Source organism: Neocloeon triangulifer, unplaced genomic scaffold, assembly GCF_031216515.1.
Source record: "Neocloeon triangulifer isolate White Clay Creek 2 clone unplaced genomic scaffold, ASM3121651v1 ptg000001l, whole genome shotgun sequence".
Classification (NCBI taxonomy): domain Eukaryota; kingdom Metazoa; phylum Arthropoda; class Insecta; order Ephemeroptera; family Baetidae; genus Neocloeon; species Neocloeon triangulifer.
Genome location: NW_026775544.1, coordinates 7,796,036 through 7,812,491, shown reverse-complemented (window position 1 = coordinate 7,812,491; position 16,456 = coordinate 7,796,036). Strand labels below are relative to the sequence as shown.

The 16,456-nt window shown below is 38.0% G+C and overlaps 2 protein-coding genes across 2 annotated transcripts in view; one reads left to right on the top strand and one right to left on the bottom strand.

Moving 5' to 3' along the window:
• The window catches only part of LOC132198899 (uncharacterized), a 40,146-nt gene extending 25,608 nt beyond the window's left edge, over positions 1-14,538 (bottom strand). The window contains exon 1 of the mRNA XM_059623183.1: positions 13,758-14,538. Coding sequence (XP_059479166.1) covers positions 13,758-14,330 — 573 coding nt within the window. The 5' untranslated portion in view covers positions 14,331-14,538. The remainder of the gene's footprint in view (positions 1-13,757) is intronic.
• On the top strand, positions 8,226-11,945 carry LOC132198919 (galactose-3-O-sulfotransferase 4-like). The gene is made up of 5 exons (XM_059623221.1): positions 8,226-8,357; positions 8,490-8,630; positions 8,679-8,839; positions 9,379-9,701; positions 10,587-11,945. Exons 2-5 carry the CDS (start codon positions 8,542-8,544, stop codon positions 11,178-11,180), a joined length of 1,167 nt encoding a protein of 388 aa, XP_059479204.1. The 5' UTR covers positions 8,226-8,357; positions 8,490-8,541; the 3' UTR covers positions 11,181-11,945.
• Positions 14,539-16,456: the final 1,918 nt, after the last annotated feature.

Below are 16,456 nucleotides of genomic sequence, written 5' to 3'. Positions count from 1 at the left end.
CTCTATAACTCGGTTCCATTACAAATGATCATATTTTCCACTGCTGTGCGATATCAGTGTAATTGCAGTCGGAGCACGTGTTTCCGCGACCGCTGAAGGCGAAACTGTTCCTCCGCAAAAAGCACTAGACCTCCTCTCCATTACTGCTAATCAATATGGTGATTGGCCTCCGAGTTGAGAAAGTTTTGCCGATTCCCTTCTCGCAAAGGGAGTTGAAATGGCAAGTAGTTTGCCAATCTGAATTGGAAACTTCTTCAGAGCGTCTCCCGCTCTCGTATCGACTTTGGGATTTCAGACGAAAAGCGCTATAGTTTGGCCATGTCCGTTCAACAAATCATGCAGCATCCTCGAGTATAGAATAAGCGCAGCCATAAAGATTAGGATGCGAACGGAATTTTATGTGCGGATCGATCGGCGACATAAAAATTTCAGGCGAGTGTTTACCACTTTCGCGAAAATCACTATCTGCGTTGAGATTATCACAAGGGACTTTTTGTACTAAAATTTCAGAGCTTTTATACACTCCAGTTTCCACGTGCAGACTGAAATTGTCGTTAGGGGAAGCATAAAATTTGATAATGTTTCAACTTTGGGCGTTACTAACGCATTTGAACGCAACTTTGCTTTTTCAAAAGGAATTTGATATCGTCAATTTTCCAAAATCCGCTTTCAGTAATCAACTGCCACATTCCCCAGGAGAAAATTAAAATCACTTTATTTATTATTATCTTAATTCAAAAATTTTAACTTTAAATTTCTTGGCTACTCTATTGGAAAAAAAATCATTCACGCATCAACATTAAAAAGAAATTCACATTTAATACAAGAAAATTGAAAATAAAACATAAAATAACGGTTTATTAAAAAAAAAGTCAATTTATGAGTTTTTAATAATAAAAAAAAAATAATAATAAAAATTTACACAAGGGTTTCACAGATTTTGTGTTATATTGAATGCTATTGAAAAGTGGAAATGTTTCAATGGAATAGATTTAGATTTTGTGAGATTTATTACTAGTAAATTTTAACTAACATTTTCTTTACTTTCTAGGGAATTTGAAACTTTGGTTACAAAAATATTGATTGATTGAAAATTTATTTAGCGTAAATTTTGCAATTAAACATTTTAATCAGATTTTAATTAACCAGCTTCCAAATCTTTTTCCATGTAAAACTTTGAGAAGTAAGTTTAATACGGAGCATATTATAAACTCGACACCGCTAACATAATCAATGAAAAGCAGACGCAGGCAGGCATCAAGGAAGTATCAATAATAAACATACCGTCCTCTCGGGCCCCGAGACGGAAGCGAGATCGGCGACGATTGAGGAGGAAAAGGACCTGCGACCAGGTCCGAGCGCCCTGCTCATGACCGAGTGGAGACCGGGGAAAGGGTCGTTCTCGTCTTCGTGCGGCGAAGAGTCGGCTGAGGAGCCCCAGTGCATTCTGGCGTTGGGCGAGTGGCGTTGGTGGCGGGCGAACCTCAGCTCGAGGGAACAACTCTCATCGTCACTCTCCGACGAGGCTGGAAACACTCGCTCCGCCTGAAGACAGCACATGACGTGCCAAGAGGGCTGCCCAACTGAGCCCGAAGCCGCCGGGATGCTGCCTCGCTCTGCTCTCGAGCACAAGCGTACATCTCCATGGAAACGGTGCGCATGCACGGCCCTTTTGTCGGGCTCGATATGTAGCTGTTGCACCAAAATATGATAATTCGCTTGCTCCACTTGCTTCGCTCGCACACGCCGGCGACAACCTCTTCGACGTGCCCTTTCCATTCAATCTGCCTTCCGAACAAAAAAGAGTGAAAAGACCTTTTGTTTGCAAAGGGGGACGAATGTTACGACCCGCACCAGACTTTTGATAAACGTTTTTCTTCGGCAATTCAAGACTCGGATTGTCACTTTCGAGTATATTGGGATATTCGTTTGTGTCCATTAAAAAACTTTGAGCAGGATAGATTGTGGCAAAGTCTGCGACGCTGCTTCTTGCAGCCTAAAGTAAACAGACGAGGTTGATTTAGGACCGTTAATTGATTCTGCCACATTGTTGAACCTGCTCAACTAATCTAGGACGAGAGTTGGAAACACAGCGTGCTCGAGTGATGTTGATTGATTATGGAGGCGTTTGAATTTCAATAAAAAAAAACATTTGCCTTCTAGCTTTAGGGTCTGCTCAATAAAGCTGTCTATCAAGTAGTTTATTGTATAAGTAGAGTAAATATTTGGAAAGCTCCTTTGTGGGCTTGCAGAGGTTCGTTTGAATTTAAATTGTAGCTATTTTGAAATATTTTTAGTTTTAGGGTAATAAAACATTATCTTTTCTGTTTTCTATGAAAAAAAAACATTTAATCAAAAATTTATAAAAACAATAAAAAAATATGGCCACAATAAAAAAACGGATTGTAAAACAGAGAAAATACGTTTAAGTTGTCAAACTCGTTAAGATTTTTTCTCATTTCATATTAAAAAAAAACTCAAAATCTCTAGCATAAATTTTTTGCTGTTTCGTTCGTTTCGGATCTCATTTACATGGATCTTGTTTGCACAAAGAGTCAAGCAACACTTGATTTTTTTTCTTTGAAGTTTGTGTTTTTTGGACCAATTCTTAATTTGAGAATAATTAGTTTGGCAAGCATCAATAATGAAACCGATGCGAACTCATTGTCAGAATGCCGACGTAACATATATTTCAAAGTAATAGAAAATTTGGTACCACCTCCGTTTTTTTTACAACGCCGCTATCTGGCAGAGTAATAAAAGGGGTGCGTGTGTGTTTGTGCTTGTTCTCGTACGCAACCGATCGCGCAACGTCTGTTCAGTTGGGGAGGTTGCAGACTTTTTTGGGCTGCGGATGGAGTTGGTTGGTATTTGGAGGGTGATCTCGGCAAAAAGGGGCACACGCATCGCTTAGGGAAATTGGAATTCACGCGCAAGCAGGCGACGGAAAATTGTGTCAAAGACCTTTTGTGGATTCTCAGCTGCTGCAGGGCAGCGAGCGGCACCGCTGGATTTATCTCCCACACAGCGAGCAATACATCACTTTTTGCCTCTACTGCGAAAATTGCCCCTGCAAAATTCCCGCGGGAAGCGTTTGAGAAGACACCAATTATTAGAATGTGCCCCTTGTCTACTCGGAAAAGAAACACGAGCTCAGCGGGAGTGACACTTTCGTACGGATTCGGTTGTGTGATCAACATCCAGCTGGCTCAAGAATAAGAAAAAGTTTTGCCACTGCTGTCAAATCCATATAACCCCTGTGTTTGCAAAGTTAATCGGGTTTCCAAGCAGTTTATTTTCGGCACAGATTTGAATGATCCATTTGCATACAATTAAATTTAAGTGACAAAAATAGTGGTTGATGTTTTCTTTAATTTTTTTATAAATATGGAAATAATTCATGTTATTTTAAATGAGGATTTAAATTCTAATAATAACATTTTGAATTTATACACTATTTTTCCCGAGTTGAACACAATTTTTCCATTATTAATTAATAAATTACTGTATGGGGAAGTATTTTTTTCTTTTTTTCAACGTCTTTAGGAACATAGACTAGAAAGAAAATTCTTTTAATAATAAAATAATATAATATAACCACTTACAGATTTATAATTAATTTTTAATTTCTTAAAAAATACAAAAATCACATAATCAAATAAATAATAATTAAAAAAAAACTTAATCAAAGACAATTTTAAAGTTGATAATTTTGTATTAATACAGGATTTTTATGTTAATTAACAAAGAAATTTAAAAACTATTAATATCGATTAATATAGTTGCAAATAATATTTATTGATGTATCACAGATGCAATGCCTGCCTATATCGAGATTACATTTTACTCTGAGCTGATTCTGATTGTGAGAGAAAAAAATATATAAAAATGAATGAATGAATTTTTCTTGCTTTAACTGAGTAAAAGTAGATAGATGGTGATAAATAAACCTCTATTTTATGGACTAACAAACAACTAAACATTTCGCAAACTCTCCGTCCATCCATCTGAACACTGCAAAACTGGAGCGGCCGCAAACTTTGCTCATGCAGCACCATAAAATTCATAACGTCCGTTCAGTGTCATGCCAAATAGTTATTTATTTAATGTGGAGCGCGGCCATAAAAAAAACTGCGAGTGCCACAAATCATACAAATATATAATATTTGTGCTCACACGTCCCGCCGGGCAAAATGAGAGTTGCGAGGAATTCACCGAGCGAGAATTCCAATTAGAGAAAAATTTTCGTCCCGGTCGGTTGGTCGGTCAGTCGGCCGGCCGCCAATCGGTTCGCAAAGAGAGTGCCCCACATTAGACACATGAAGAGGAACTTTGACGTTTGCACGGCGGCGCCGAGCGGGGGCGGCGAGCGCCGCTGGTTGGTTCGCTCATCGTTATTAAAGGGCTGCCGCCTACCTACAGCAGAAATTTGCCGGGCGTATGGGCTGTGCGGAGGCCGTTTTAATTTCACCGCTGTCAAGTCAACATGTTGTCAGTCGGCATGGACAAGCGACGTAGGTCCAGCTCTCAAAATCCACAAAGGTTGCTTGAGACACATGAAAGCACCCGAAAAGGATCGTTTGATAAACAACCCTCGCACGCCAGAGCGGTTCTGGAAACCGCAAAATTTTCCTCCCTTTCTCAACCGCCCAGATGTTTTGGAAACTTAACTTGAAATTATTTTCCCATTAATTTCGGGACTGTTAGGCTTCATTAAGTTAATTAGTATGTATGTTAAAATTATTTTAATATGATATTGTATAGCAATAGTATTTGACAAAAGTTGAAGTTGATCAACCAATGAACAATTAATTAATTTACAGTCCCTCCAATTTCCACTTCCCGTGCACTAAATCTGCAGATTTTGAACAAACATTTTTTTTATGTGTTGGTAAGATTTTGAAAACCTGTACAAGATTGATTTTAAAATTAAAAGGCAATTAGAAAATGTGCTTTCATCATATCTGAATAATTAAATAAAACGTATTCATTTTCTACCGGTCATTTTTCAACTTTTGCATTGTAATATAAATTGAGGTTAGAAGTCTAGTCTCCACACTCAATACAAATTATAAAAAAACCATACTATATTTTCCCTTTAAAGTTCAAAATGTTCAATATTTTCCGAACAATAAAATTTTCCATCAAATACAGGTGTTTGTAGTGATGAATAATAATGCATGTTTTTATATTTTAATTCTTACACATGATTTTCTATAAAATGTATTAGTTTTTGAACTAAATAATAAACTTTCATTAAACCAAATCATATTTTATGAATTTAAAAAAATGTTTGAACTTTGAATTGATAAATAATAATTATTTTTAATACCGAAATAACTCTTTTAAGAACAATTGTCATGATCATTTCTAAATTAGATCTTGCAGATGGAAGAAACTGGAAATAAAAATTGAATTATAAAACATGTGTGATGGCTGCGAGTGAAAATAAAATTCAAACGATCTGCCAATCCTCTGCTTTCTCCTGACAGCTCGCAAATTAACGACTAGCCGGGACTGGTCCCAGCTGGAACAGGAAAAATCACTCGGTCGTCATTCGCGCAAATTTCAGTCCGCCGCCTTTCCTGTGCGGAGAGAGCATTTCCAGCTCTAACACACCTAATCGGATTTAGACGACCCGTTAAGCCGGCGTGCCTCGCGGGTTGCATAAATCTTTAACTCCAGCCGAGTGAGCTTCAAATCGTGGCAACACTTGCAATTCTTTCTTTCCACGTGCCGCCGCTATTCGGTGGTTCGCTCGCTCCCTTGCCCGAATTCTATATTTAATATCGGCAACGACTCTCGTTCGCTACACCGATTACCACTCCGGCAAATTGAATTTTGATGATGGGCCAACCGTGTGCGAAGGAGGGAGGATTTTCCAACAAAGGCAAGAGAAAGGGTTTGCCAATGGCTAATCTTCGCTTCGGCTGAGAAAATAAAGCCAAGGGAAGCGCAAAATTTCCGTTCTTAGTGCAAAGTTCCGCTGCTTTCAAAGGGTCCCACGTTTTCGCTGACTGTATCCTGTATCTGGAGAAATTGGAAGAAACCATTAGAGCGCTTAGAGTCGCTGCAGAAGAACAGACACATCATAATGTAAAAATATAATTGATATTTTTGTTATTTTACAAGAAAAAGCTTTCAACTGTAATTAATTTTACTAACTGGAACTCCAATTATTTTTTAAATTAACTGAAGTTGTGAACGAAAAAATTAAATTAAATGTGAGAAAAATAGGTTAGTTTTTTTTTTCTTATATGATTATAAATTTTCATGTGACAAATTCAAGGACAGATAAAGATTTCTACCATTTATGCTGTCAAAAAATAAAAATAATTAATTTAATTTCCATTTTTAGTAAAGTTATCTAAAAACAAAAACACACATAATGCGGGTTTGCTAATTATTAGCACGTTGTATTAAAATTATGAAGAAAAAATTCTCTCTGCTATGATTTTTGAAAATTCGAGGTTGAATCATTATAATAGCCATATTAACATTAAATATTTTACAATTTCCAGAAAATTTCTAATAATGAGAAAAACGAGTACCCATTCTGGATGGTAGCCTTTGTAAAAACACGGATCCATACTACGCAAGTAAACAAAAGTCCAAATGATGGTCAAATGGGATTCGCAAAAACACGACGCCGCTTGTAATTTGAGTATTGCCGGATCAATTAAACGGGACGGCAAGAAGCAGGAGGAAAACACACAAGCACATCAATCAGCGCGGATGTACGGTCGATTCAAGTGATATGCGCTGGCGAGCAATTATTTGAGCATTGCGCGTGATAACGCCGCTCAATCGTATACATTCACTGTGGATGCCAGAGATGGAACACAATTGATCCAAAGTGTGCAACCAGAAATATTGATTTCGCTCTCAGCTCATATGTATGTGTCAATCAAGATGGATTTTAACCGGAATTGTGTGCCGCGAAACTGCGGAGCTACAGAGCCGAGAGAACATGGCGGCAAACGTGCAGAACAATTGATCGCGGCGCGCTTGCAAAGTCGCCGCGGCTCCCTCAACACAGCAGAAAATGAGAAAAAAAGTCAACAGCTTTTTGCTGTGATTTTTTATGTTTATCCCGGAGTTTAAGAGTACATGAGCAGGGTCGGCTTCATTGAACAAGTTGGGTTGTCAAATGGTTGGAATTTTTGTTGCGAAGGCAACCCGCAGGTAAAAATTTCTACCTGAAACCTATCGAGAGAATTACTACATGTTAGTAAATATTTAGTAAAAAAAAAGCAGAAAGATTATTTCCTTTTCCTACTTGTGTAAAATTTTCTAATTTATTTCTCGGATTATAAAATCTTTTCAAATTTTCCTTATGAATGTGATTTTAAAATCGGGTTAATTAATTTTTACTGGCATGACTATATTATGATTAAATTTGTGGTAAGTTTCGTACTGTATTTATTTTTAATTAATTTTGAATCCAAAATCAATATTAAATAAATTAAAGTGAAACATATATATTTTAATTTTTCCTTTGATTAATCTCAATTTAAATTATTGGCACTTTCAACCCTTGCATCTCTCACGTTTTATCACTTTCTATTGCAACCCTGATCTCTTTATTGCTTTAGAAATTTTTGCCTGATCTTTCCAATACCATTTATTTGATTCCAATTGACCCGATTCTATTGCGATTGCAGGTCGACGCGCGCGAGCCACCGTAAACAATTGCAGCGCATTTCCCAACGCAGACATCCCTGAGCGCAAATGGTTCGCGGTGGTTCGCGGCAGATGCAGCTCCGAGTTAATGGGGTGGAATGTTGTGTAAGCAACGACGACGAGTGGTGTTCACTTCATTCAATAATGGTGTCGCCCCAACCGGTCTGACCGCAACCCTACGGCCTGCCAGTCATTTGTCAACCGGACCTGAGCCGCTGTTTATCTTTGCCTGCAGCGAATGCGCCACCCGACCATTTACTGCCGGCGAACATTCCCCGCCGACAAGTACGTACGCACGATTTGCACAAATCCCACATTTGCACGCTCAAACAGATGAACTTCAACAAATCTCAGATAAGATAATAAATAATAAACGATGACGTTTTTATTTCTTTTTTAACTCCGATATTTTTATTCAATATTAGTTACATCTTAAATCTGGCCAATCATAATTCATGCCAATATGTGAACAAGATAATCGATGATAAGAAAGAATAATGAGATGGCAACAGAATATTTATCAAGTGTTTTTAGATAAAGACATTTTTATCTGGTGTATACCTTTGGGGAGGCTTGAGGTTGAACCGCCTGTGCGTCCAGCAAAGCAAATGAGAAAAAGTTTAGTCTAGGATCGCTTGTGCCATGAATAACATCGGACTCTTGTTTTTCTATTGGTAATATCGAAATCTTGTGACTGAAAGAACGTTTTGACTGGAAAAATCAATTCTCATTGTTTAATGGAAAAATCTTATGTTTATTTTTACAAGCTGAACACTTCACAAATTAAAATATTTCTGCTCTTTCAGATTTTTGGCATGCATTTTTGAATTACTATGAGGTGAAAAAAAGGATTTTAAAATGAACACGAAAGCTCGCCTGACGTTTCTTCTTATCTTTGCAACAATACTTGGTTACGGCGTGATTAACATTTTTCAGAGAAATGAAATGTAAATTCTTCGGAATTTTTAACACGAAATAATAATTTGGTTGCGCAGAATCACAGACATTTACCATGAGCAACTTTTCGGGACCAAGTGCATCCCCAAGGAACACATATTTTTCCTCAAAGTGCACAAGTGCGGGAGCTCGACGGTGCAAAACATTTTGATGAGGCGAGGATACCTCCGAGAGAAAAACTTTGTACTTCCAAAAGAAGGTAATTGAAAAATAATTGACCCTCATTTTCTCCTTCATTTAAAGATTGATTCGATAATATTTAAATCATATTATATTGAAGATATTTAATTTGTATCTCTGATACAAAGCATGAGAACAAATTTAATTAGAAGTTTCAAGCAGATTTTTTTCTAAACGTTTCCTTTCAAATTAAAGTTTGTTCTTAGAAAATCAGTGCCGCTATAAATTTATGATAAAGAATTAAATGTAAATTTCATTAAAATTTGGGGGAAATGACTCGCTTTAAGAAACATTTTATTCTTCTTTTTCTTAAAAAAAAGTCTTTAAACAAAAAAGTGGAGTTTTTAAAGATGCTTAAAGTTGAGCAGAGTGCACTGATCTTGGTCAAGATTTCAAATGAGCTTTTGTGCCTAGAGCAGCGAGTGCTCTTTGACGTGACGAAAGATAACGATAATTGGCGCAGCCACTGTTCAATGCATCTCCCATTGCCTCGGCTGCTGATTAACTGTACTCTCGGTACGAGACGTGCTGAGTAATAAAATGTGTCGGTCGCCGCAGGGCACTACCTGGGCCATCCAGAGCCGTTCAGCAAGTCTTGCGTGGACGCCCGCTTTCTCAGGCCGACCGAGCATTTTGACATCTTCACGCACCACAGCCGCTTCGGCCCCGCCGGTGTCACAGAGGTCATGCCCTCGGACGTTAAGAAGGTCGCCATCGTCAGAGAGCCGGCCAAGCTGTTCGAGTCTCTCTACAACTACTACAAACTGAACCGAGGGGGCTACGCGACGTCGCTCAAGGCGTTGCTCCAATACGACCTGCAGCAGCTCAAATCAATGGCCAAATATCATCAGCGGTGGGGCGGAAGAATTGGTTTCAACCAGGTAATATCATTGATTTGAATGCTAAAATTTTACCGTCATTTCCCAAGCTAATAGAAGTTCCTTTGTGTAAAAATATGATACTCTAAATTTGCAGAAATAACGTCTGGGATGATATTTTATTTGCTTTGCAAATATTTATGGCAGCTATAAATTTTTGCAGGCTTATCGCTTTGTAAATATATCAACAGTTCCAAATCTAAAACCACCAAGCTATTTGTTTATAGAAGAAATCATAAGAAATCTTCAATTAGATGAAAAGCTGAAATTGTTTCAGGCACTCAAAAGTAAATTTCGACAGTGCGTCATTAGAGAGAACATTTGAGGACTTTTGCATATATTTGCAAAACAATAAAACACAAATGCTTTAAATTTAAGAAAACACTAACCTGGTCTGAATAAAATGCAAATTTAAATTGCAGAAAACAGCCAAAATATATTAACTATCATTGCTGGATTCTTCTTCAATATTTCAAATATTAAAAATTTCCAGCTACATGGTTTTCCACAAACCTGTTTTTTAGCTAGGTGTCGACCCGTCATTAGCAAGTCCCACTGGTTTCTAAAATATTACTCCGGAAAATGTGTTTATTAATTTGAAATCAGTGGGTTTTCTGTTGCAATGGCTAGATTGTTGAATAGATAGGTTGGTACGCGTTGCAATGTATTCGGTATTAATTTAAAAATGTTTTGGAAGCGGTTAGAAATATTCGTCAAATTTTAATAATTATGACAATTATTGGTCAATTGGTCAAAACATACTTAGCATTAAGTATTAAAACAAATTTTACTGACATTAAAAAAATATTAAATGAATTTCCAATTATTCTTTTTTTTCAAATTGAAAAATATACAATCCTATTTGAATTTCTTTATTTTAATCGGCAGATGGCCTTTGACGCTGGATTAGCAGCGAACAAATTCGACAGCAAAGACGAGGTGGACACACTGATCGGCATGATGGACACGGAATTTGACTTGGTGATGGTATCAGAGCACATGGAGGTGTCGCTGGTGCTGCTGGCCGAGCTAATGTGCTGGCCGCTGGAGCAAGTGGCGTTCATCAAGCTGAACGCGCGTCCGTCCAACTCGGGGGCGCGCACCGTCCTCACCGACGAGGAGAAGGAAAAGTTGCGGCAGGCCAACGGGGCCGACGCCAGAATTTACGAGCACTTCAAACGCAAGTTCCGCAAACGGGTGGACGAGTACGGCAGGGCGAATATGGCGAGGAAGGTGGCCGAGTTGAAAGGGCTGAACGAGAAGCTGACGGCGCTGTGCATCGACAAAGTGATTCCGCCCGAAGACGCGAGCAAAGATTACCCCGTGTTTACCTACCAGATCAATGACGGCGCCCCTGACATTTGCAAACTTGTGGTTATGGAGGAGCTCAAGTTCACAGACTTGCTCAAACAGCGGCAGCTCGAGAGGTTCAGCCACTTTGACGACTTTGACTATTTCATGAACGCGGCGGCCGCCGATTGAAAGACGATGCTCGAGTGCCGCGAAACCGTTTCCTGGTTTAATTCTATCCCTCTCTCTGCGTCGAGAGGTTAATTGATATACATTTTCATTTGACGTGTTAGTGGGAGACACACAAAGGACGTGAAAAGGGCGACCTTCCTGCTTGGAGATTGAGATTGAAACAGCGCATTTGGCGGAGAAATTGCTTTGAAATTAATATATTTAAGTTGTTTTCTTGAAGAAAAATCATTGACAAAAATTCATTTTAATTCAATAATAAATAATTCAAAACTTGAACAAATATAAACATAAATATAAATGCAGTAAAATTAATTTAACCAGTTTTTGTAAGATAATGACATTAAAGACATTGGCTATTGCAAACAAAATTGATAAACTTTGCAAATGTAAAGGGAAAAAAATTTTGAAATATTATTTTGGGGTAAACATTAAAAAGAAATCATAAAATTCAAAGAAAAAGCACTAGAATTTTAGTATTCATAATTTTTTATTTTTTATTTATGTACGTCAGGCTCAATATAATTTATTTAATATTACATTCACAATTCATGCATATATATCTGCAGCAAACGTCTAAATTATTAATAAAGAATAAATAACCGTGAAAAATTTAACACCAGAATTTGCAAAAAAAAATTAACCAATGATAGTTTTTTTTTTTTAATTTTTTTTTACCCTAAAATAATTTTTGTTCTTTTTTTTTAACTTTTGAAAACTGTTTCCGAGTTTTGCAGTAAGGAATGATTTGGATCCTTTGATGCTATGGAATAAATGTCAACTAAAAAATTAAGCAGTTTAAATTTTTGCAACACATTTGTGATTATTTTCAAGTTATGATCTCTTTATTTTTAGCAGATTAGTGATTATTTTCAGCGAAATATTTGTGGGCACATAAATTTTACCAAAGCAGCATTTCGAGCGAGTTTCTGGAATTTCCTTGTTCGCAAACAACTCTAATTCGGGCGAATCAATAATTATCACGCATTATTTCCCCGCACGCTCCCTCCTTTTCGCAGCGAGCATTGTTAAAAAAGGAAAGTGTAATAATCCAGTTCTCGAAACAAGTGCGCGGCGAGCGCGACTGTTTGCTTCTCTTGCATGTCCAAAGCCGCTTTTTTGTAAGCAGAGAATCTGGGGGAGGTTTTCACCATAAAAGGCAAGAAAACACAAAGCGAGTGAGCAAGCAAGGCTTTTTCTTGGCGGGCCAAAAGAGCAGAAAAGTCGGCGGTGAGGCCAACGCTGGGCTGCAGACGGACCTGTGCCGGCCTCTGTTACGAGAATGTGAAATCGGCGGTCTCTCTTTTTTTTATTTTCTCTCGAGGCCAAAAACAACGCACCTTTGATATTTCCAATCCGAAAATCAATAAACACGTTTATTTAAATTTCCATTATTTGGCTCGGGCATAGACGAGACAAAGGCTTCCATTATTTCAATTGAGGTTGCCATTCAAAGAGCAACGGAATTTTTTATGCCTTTGCAGAAACAAAAAAAAATTGGCTACCGTTATTAGAACTCGATGATGAGGAACAAAACCAACTGAGGCTGAATGACTGGAGGCGTGGGAGGAAATAAAAGTGTTTTTATTATCAGATAGCTATTTTATGGCCGTCGAATGGCTTCCATTTTTAGGAGCAGGAAAATTTATTACGCCACCAATGAATATGGAAAAATTCAATTCATTCAAAGTGGATTCCCTTTTAATGGCACGCTTTACAGATTTCAATCACTCCGCACGTCGCATTTGGTCAAGCATAATAAAAATAAAAATCAGGACTTCCTGTGCTTTTCACTTCCTGCCTTTTAAAGGTGCACAATAATAATTCATGGTTTGGAAAGAAATAGACCCTTCTTATTTTATTTCTTTTTTTTTCTCTGGTGCTTCAATTATTTATTATTATTTTGCACGAAAATGCTTCAGCAAATAATAGAGAACAGGTTGGTTTTACGACTTGCGTCTCTCAGTGTAAAATAAGAGAGCCGATTTTACAGCGGCGCGCGAACCGCCTGTGTATGCAGAAGTAGGCCAATTTTTAAATAAACCTAATTAAGGTCACGCTTCATAACTAAAATCCTGATGAATGGCGTCGGACGGCAGCTATAAAACTGTGCAATTGAAATTTTCATTGAGCTTCCCACGTTCGGATCATTAATTAAGGTGGATGCGAGTGAGCACTATCGGATAAAAAAGAAACGCAATCAATTAAAACATTAAGAGAAAAAAACAAGAGCGGGACAATCACGATTTTGCCCTAATACTAAAAAATGCAACTCGTAAGCCAGAAAATTTGTTTTCATTTTTCTCATGGTCAATCTCAATTCTGATTTTAATAAGATTAATTAATTTTATTTAAAGCGAGTATTTAAATAAAAAGGATTTTTGATTAACTGTCGAAAATTTTTAAATAAATGGATTAATTAGAAAAAGTATATTTACTATTTCACATTAAATAAACTCTCAATGTTTAAATTTCAAGTCTAGGTTTTCTTTGGCCACTATTATGCATTTTGGCCATCTGCCAGCATTATTACGTCCGAGACAACTTTGAAAGGAAGAGTGAAAAAAGAAATCAACCAACCTTTTGACGCGACAGGTAGTTGGACCTGTCCACGTGGGCCGCGTTGTCGAGGGTCGCACTTTTCTTCCTATCACCGGCCTGTCTGCTCTTGAGCAGGGAGCCGTTGTTGTTGTGGCTGGCCACCTGCTGCTTGCGAGGCCCGCTCGGACAGTAGTAGTACAACTCGTCCGGCGTGAGTTGGACGGCGTCGGCGGCGCCGTCGTCCCATCGCACTCGCTGCCGAGGCAGCGTGTGTCCGCGCCCTTTGGGCCGCGAACCGCCTGCCAGTGGAGGCGCGTCCGGCACGTCCAGGTCGCTGTCCAGCAGGGTGGAGAACGAGTAGGCGGCGGACACGCCTCCCTCGACCTCGGCCAGGGCGTCCAGAAGGTTGTTCAGGCTGCAGCTGTCGACGCCGCCGCTGGCCGACGACGTGCAGTTGCGCGGCGGCGGCGCCGCCTCGTCTGCCGAACTGCTGTCCGAAGTGTCCCAGCGGACGTCAAGGTCGCCACTGTCGGCGTCTGCGTACGGAATGCTGCTCGAGTCGCTGCTCCAACCTGATGGCCTCCTTTCCTTCTTCGGCCGTTTTCCGTTCATGTTCGATCACAGCTGGATGAAGTCCGACGCCGTCCCGGACATGCTGGACACTTACTTGAGGCACCGTTTCCTCGTCGCTCACGTTATTTTTTCTCCGCAGTTGGCGCGTCACTCGGCACACACACGCGGAGAGGACGAGATCTCGACTGAGTCACGGCCTTGTCGGAAACCACGTTGTTGTTGTTGGAGAAAAGAGAGCCAACCTGCCTGCCTCGCTCGCTTCTTTATTCTTCTCTCAATTTGCCGCCCATTAGGTGGCTGCGGGGCCTGCTGCTCACGCGGGCTCGACTCTGATTTCGCTCCCCGCGCACACATTCCTTTCGCGCTAATGTAAACAGGCTATAAAAATTGCAATCGTTTCGCTCGCTTATAGGTTTTGATAGTTCCGATACATAATGCGAATCTAAAATAAAATTTTATTTTGAAAAATTTATTTCACTCAATTATTTTCTATTGTTATATATAAAATTAATAAAAAATAAAAGAACATGATAATTAATTACAAATCTTGAACTTAATTGTTATCATGGATTTATAACGACTATTTTGTTCGTTTATTTAATTATACCAGTATTCAGAAGTTTAACTCAAGCGCGTAGTATATTTGACCCTTTTTTGTAGCTGTATTTTTGAGATGAATTTTTTTAAGACAAATCAAATATAAATTAATGTCGGAATAATTAATAAAAAATTATTAATTTGAGACAAAAGATTAAATGTAATATTTTAATTGATCAATTTGATTAAATTATGTGATTTTCAAAACTAGGTGATCGCAGGATAAGGTTGGATTAGAATGTAATAATAATTTTACAATCTAGGCCTTTTTTATTTTGTTTTGGATTTTGGTTTGCTCTTCACTCGGAAAGTGTTTTGACGGAGTTGTCGTTGAAAGTAATTAAATATATTTTATTTTCAATAAAAAAAGGGAGAAAGGAAATTTGGAAGGAATTATTGGGGATTTTTCACATTAGATTTAATCTTAATTTGAAAGATCATTTGATATCGTTATAGACTGAACTGATATTTTATTTATTAATATTATTTATAATTCATAATAAAATTAGTGATTGTGTGAATCAGTGTGAATTGAAAATAAATGGAAAGCAATATAAAATCTATCTTCACACTCTTTAGCTTACAATTCAATTATTGCTGTTTAATTGAAAATAAATTGTTATTGGTTTACCACTAGGCCGCACGAGGCAATCCCTGCCCAAATTAAGATACATAATCAAAATATTAAATAATTAAAAAAAAAAATATAAACCTGTTATTTAAAATAATTTTTTCTGTTCTATGGTGTGAAAAGATTGAAATGGATCAAAAATGAGCACAAATTTAAGCTAAATTCAGTTAAATCAAGTTTAATTTTCATAAAAAAAACTTATAATTATAATATATCATTTAATATATCTCGTGAAGCTAAGTCGATTATTTGCAACATGACCTAAAATCACTAAAAAAAATTATTAATCTCATTTCATAAAAATAAAATATATAATTAAATTAAAAGTGAAGTCTGTGGTTTCTTTCTCTAGATTTTATATATATAAAAATCAATACACAAAGCCCGCACTTGAGAAGGTCGTGATCGAGAGGCTGTAGATCTCCCACCTCCAAGAAGCCCCTACCATCTCACAGGATCCTTCTCTCTCTCTCTCTTCTCTCACACTCCTTTTGCTGTGCTGTTTTATGGTTTTGAGATCTGCGGCCCGCACTTGCTCTCATGCTTCTATCTCCCCTATTATTATTATTTAACAAAGATCAGCCACGGTCCGCGCGCGGCCTTTCGCTTCTCCTGCAGGCTTTTTACCTTTTGCGCCGTGACTCTCGCGCTTTTCGGCATATAACAAAAAATTCCACCTGCACCCTCCACCCCATCCTTGACTAGATTAAATCTCCGTATGTCGGTTGGACGCGTTTTATAGTAAAGGAATCCCGTGCTAATATATTATTAAACAAGGAAATTTTGCACTCTGAAGTATCTTGTAGATTATTATCTGTAGCAAAGAAACGAGCAGCGAACACGCAATAACTCTTGTGGAAAAACGAAGCTTTCGCCGCTTTTTAAATACAAAAACTAGTCTAGCGAGGAGCGCTTATAGGAAAAAGATAAAAAGAAT

What these genes read in the sequence shown, in the direction of transcription:
- LOC132198919 (XM_059623221.1), top strand. Translation starts at nt 8,542, where the DNA reads ATGAACACGAAAGCTCGCCTGACGTTTCTTCTTATCTTTGCAACAATA. An exon ending in ATTTTTCAGAGAAATGAAAT is followed by an intron (nt 8,631 to 8,678) that starts GTAAATTCTTCG and finishes TTGGTTGCGCAG; the next exon opens with AATCACAGACATTTACCATG. An exon ending in CTTTGTACTTCCAAAAGAAG is followed by an intron (nt 8,840 to 9,378) that starts GTAATTGAAAAA and finishes CGGTCGCCGCAG; the next exon opens with GGCACTACCTGGGCCATCCA.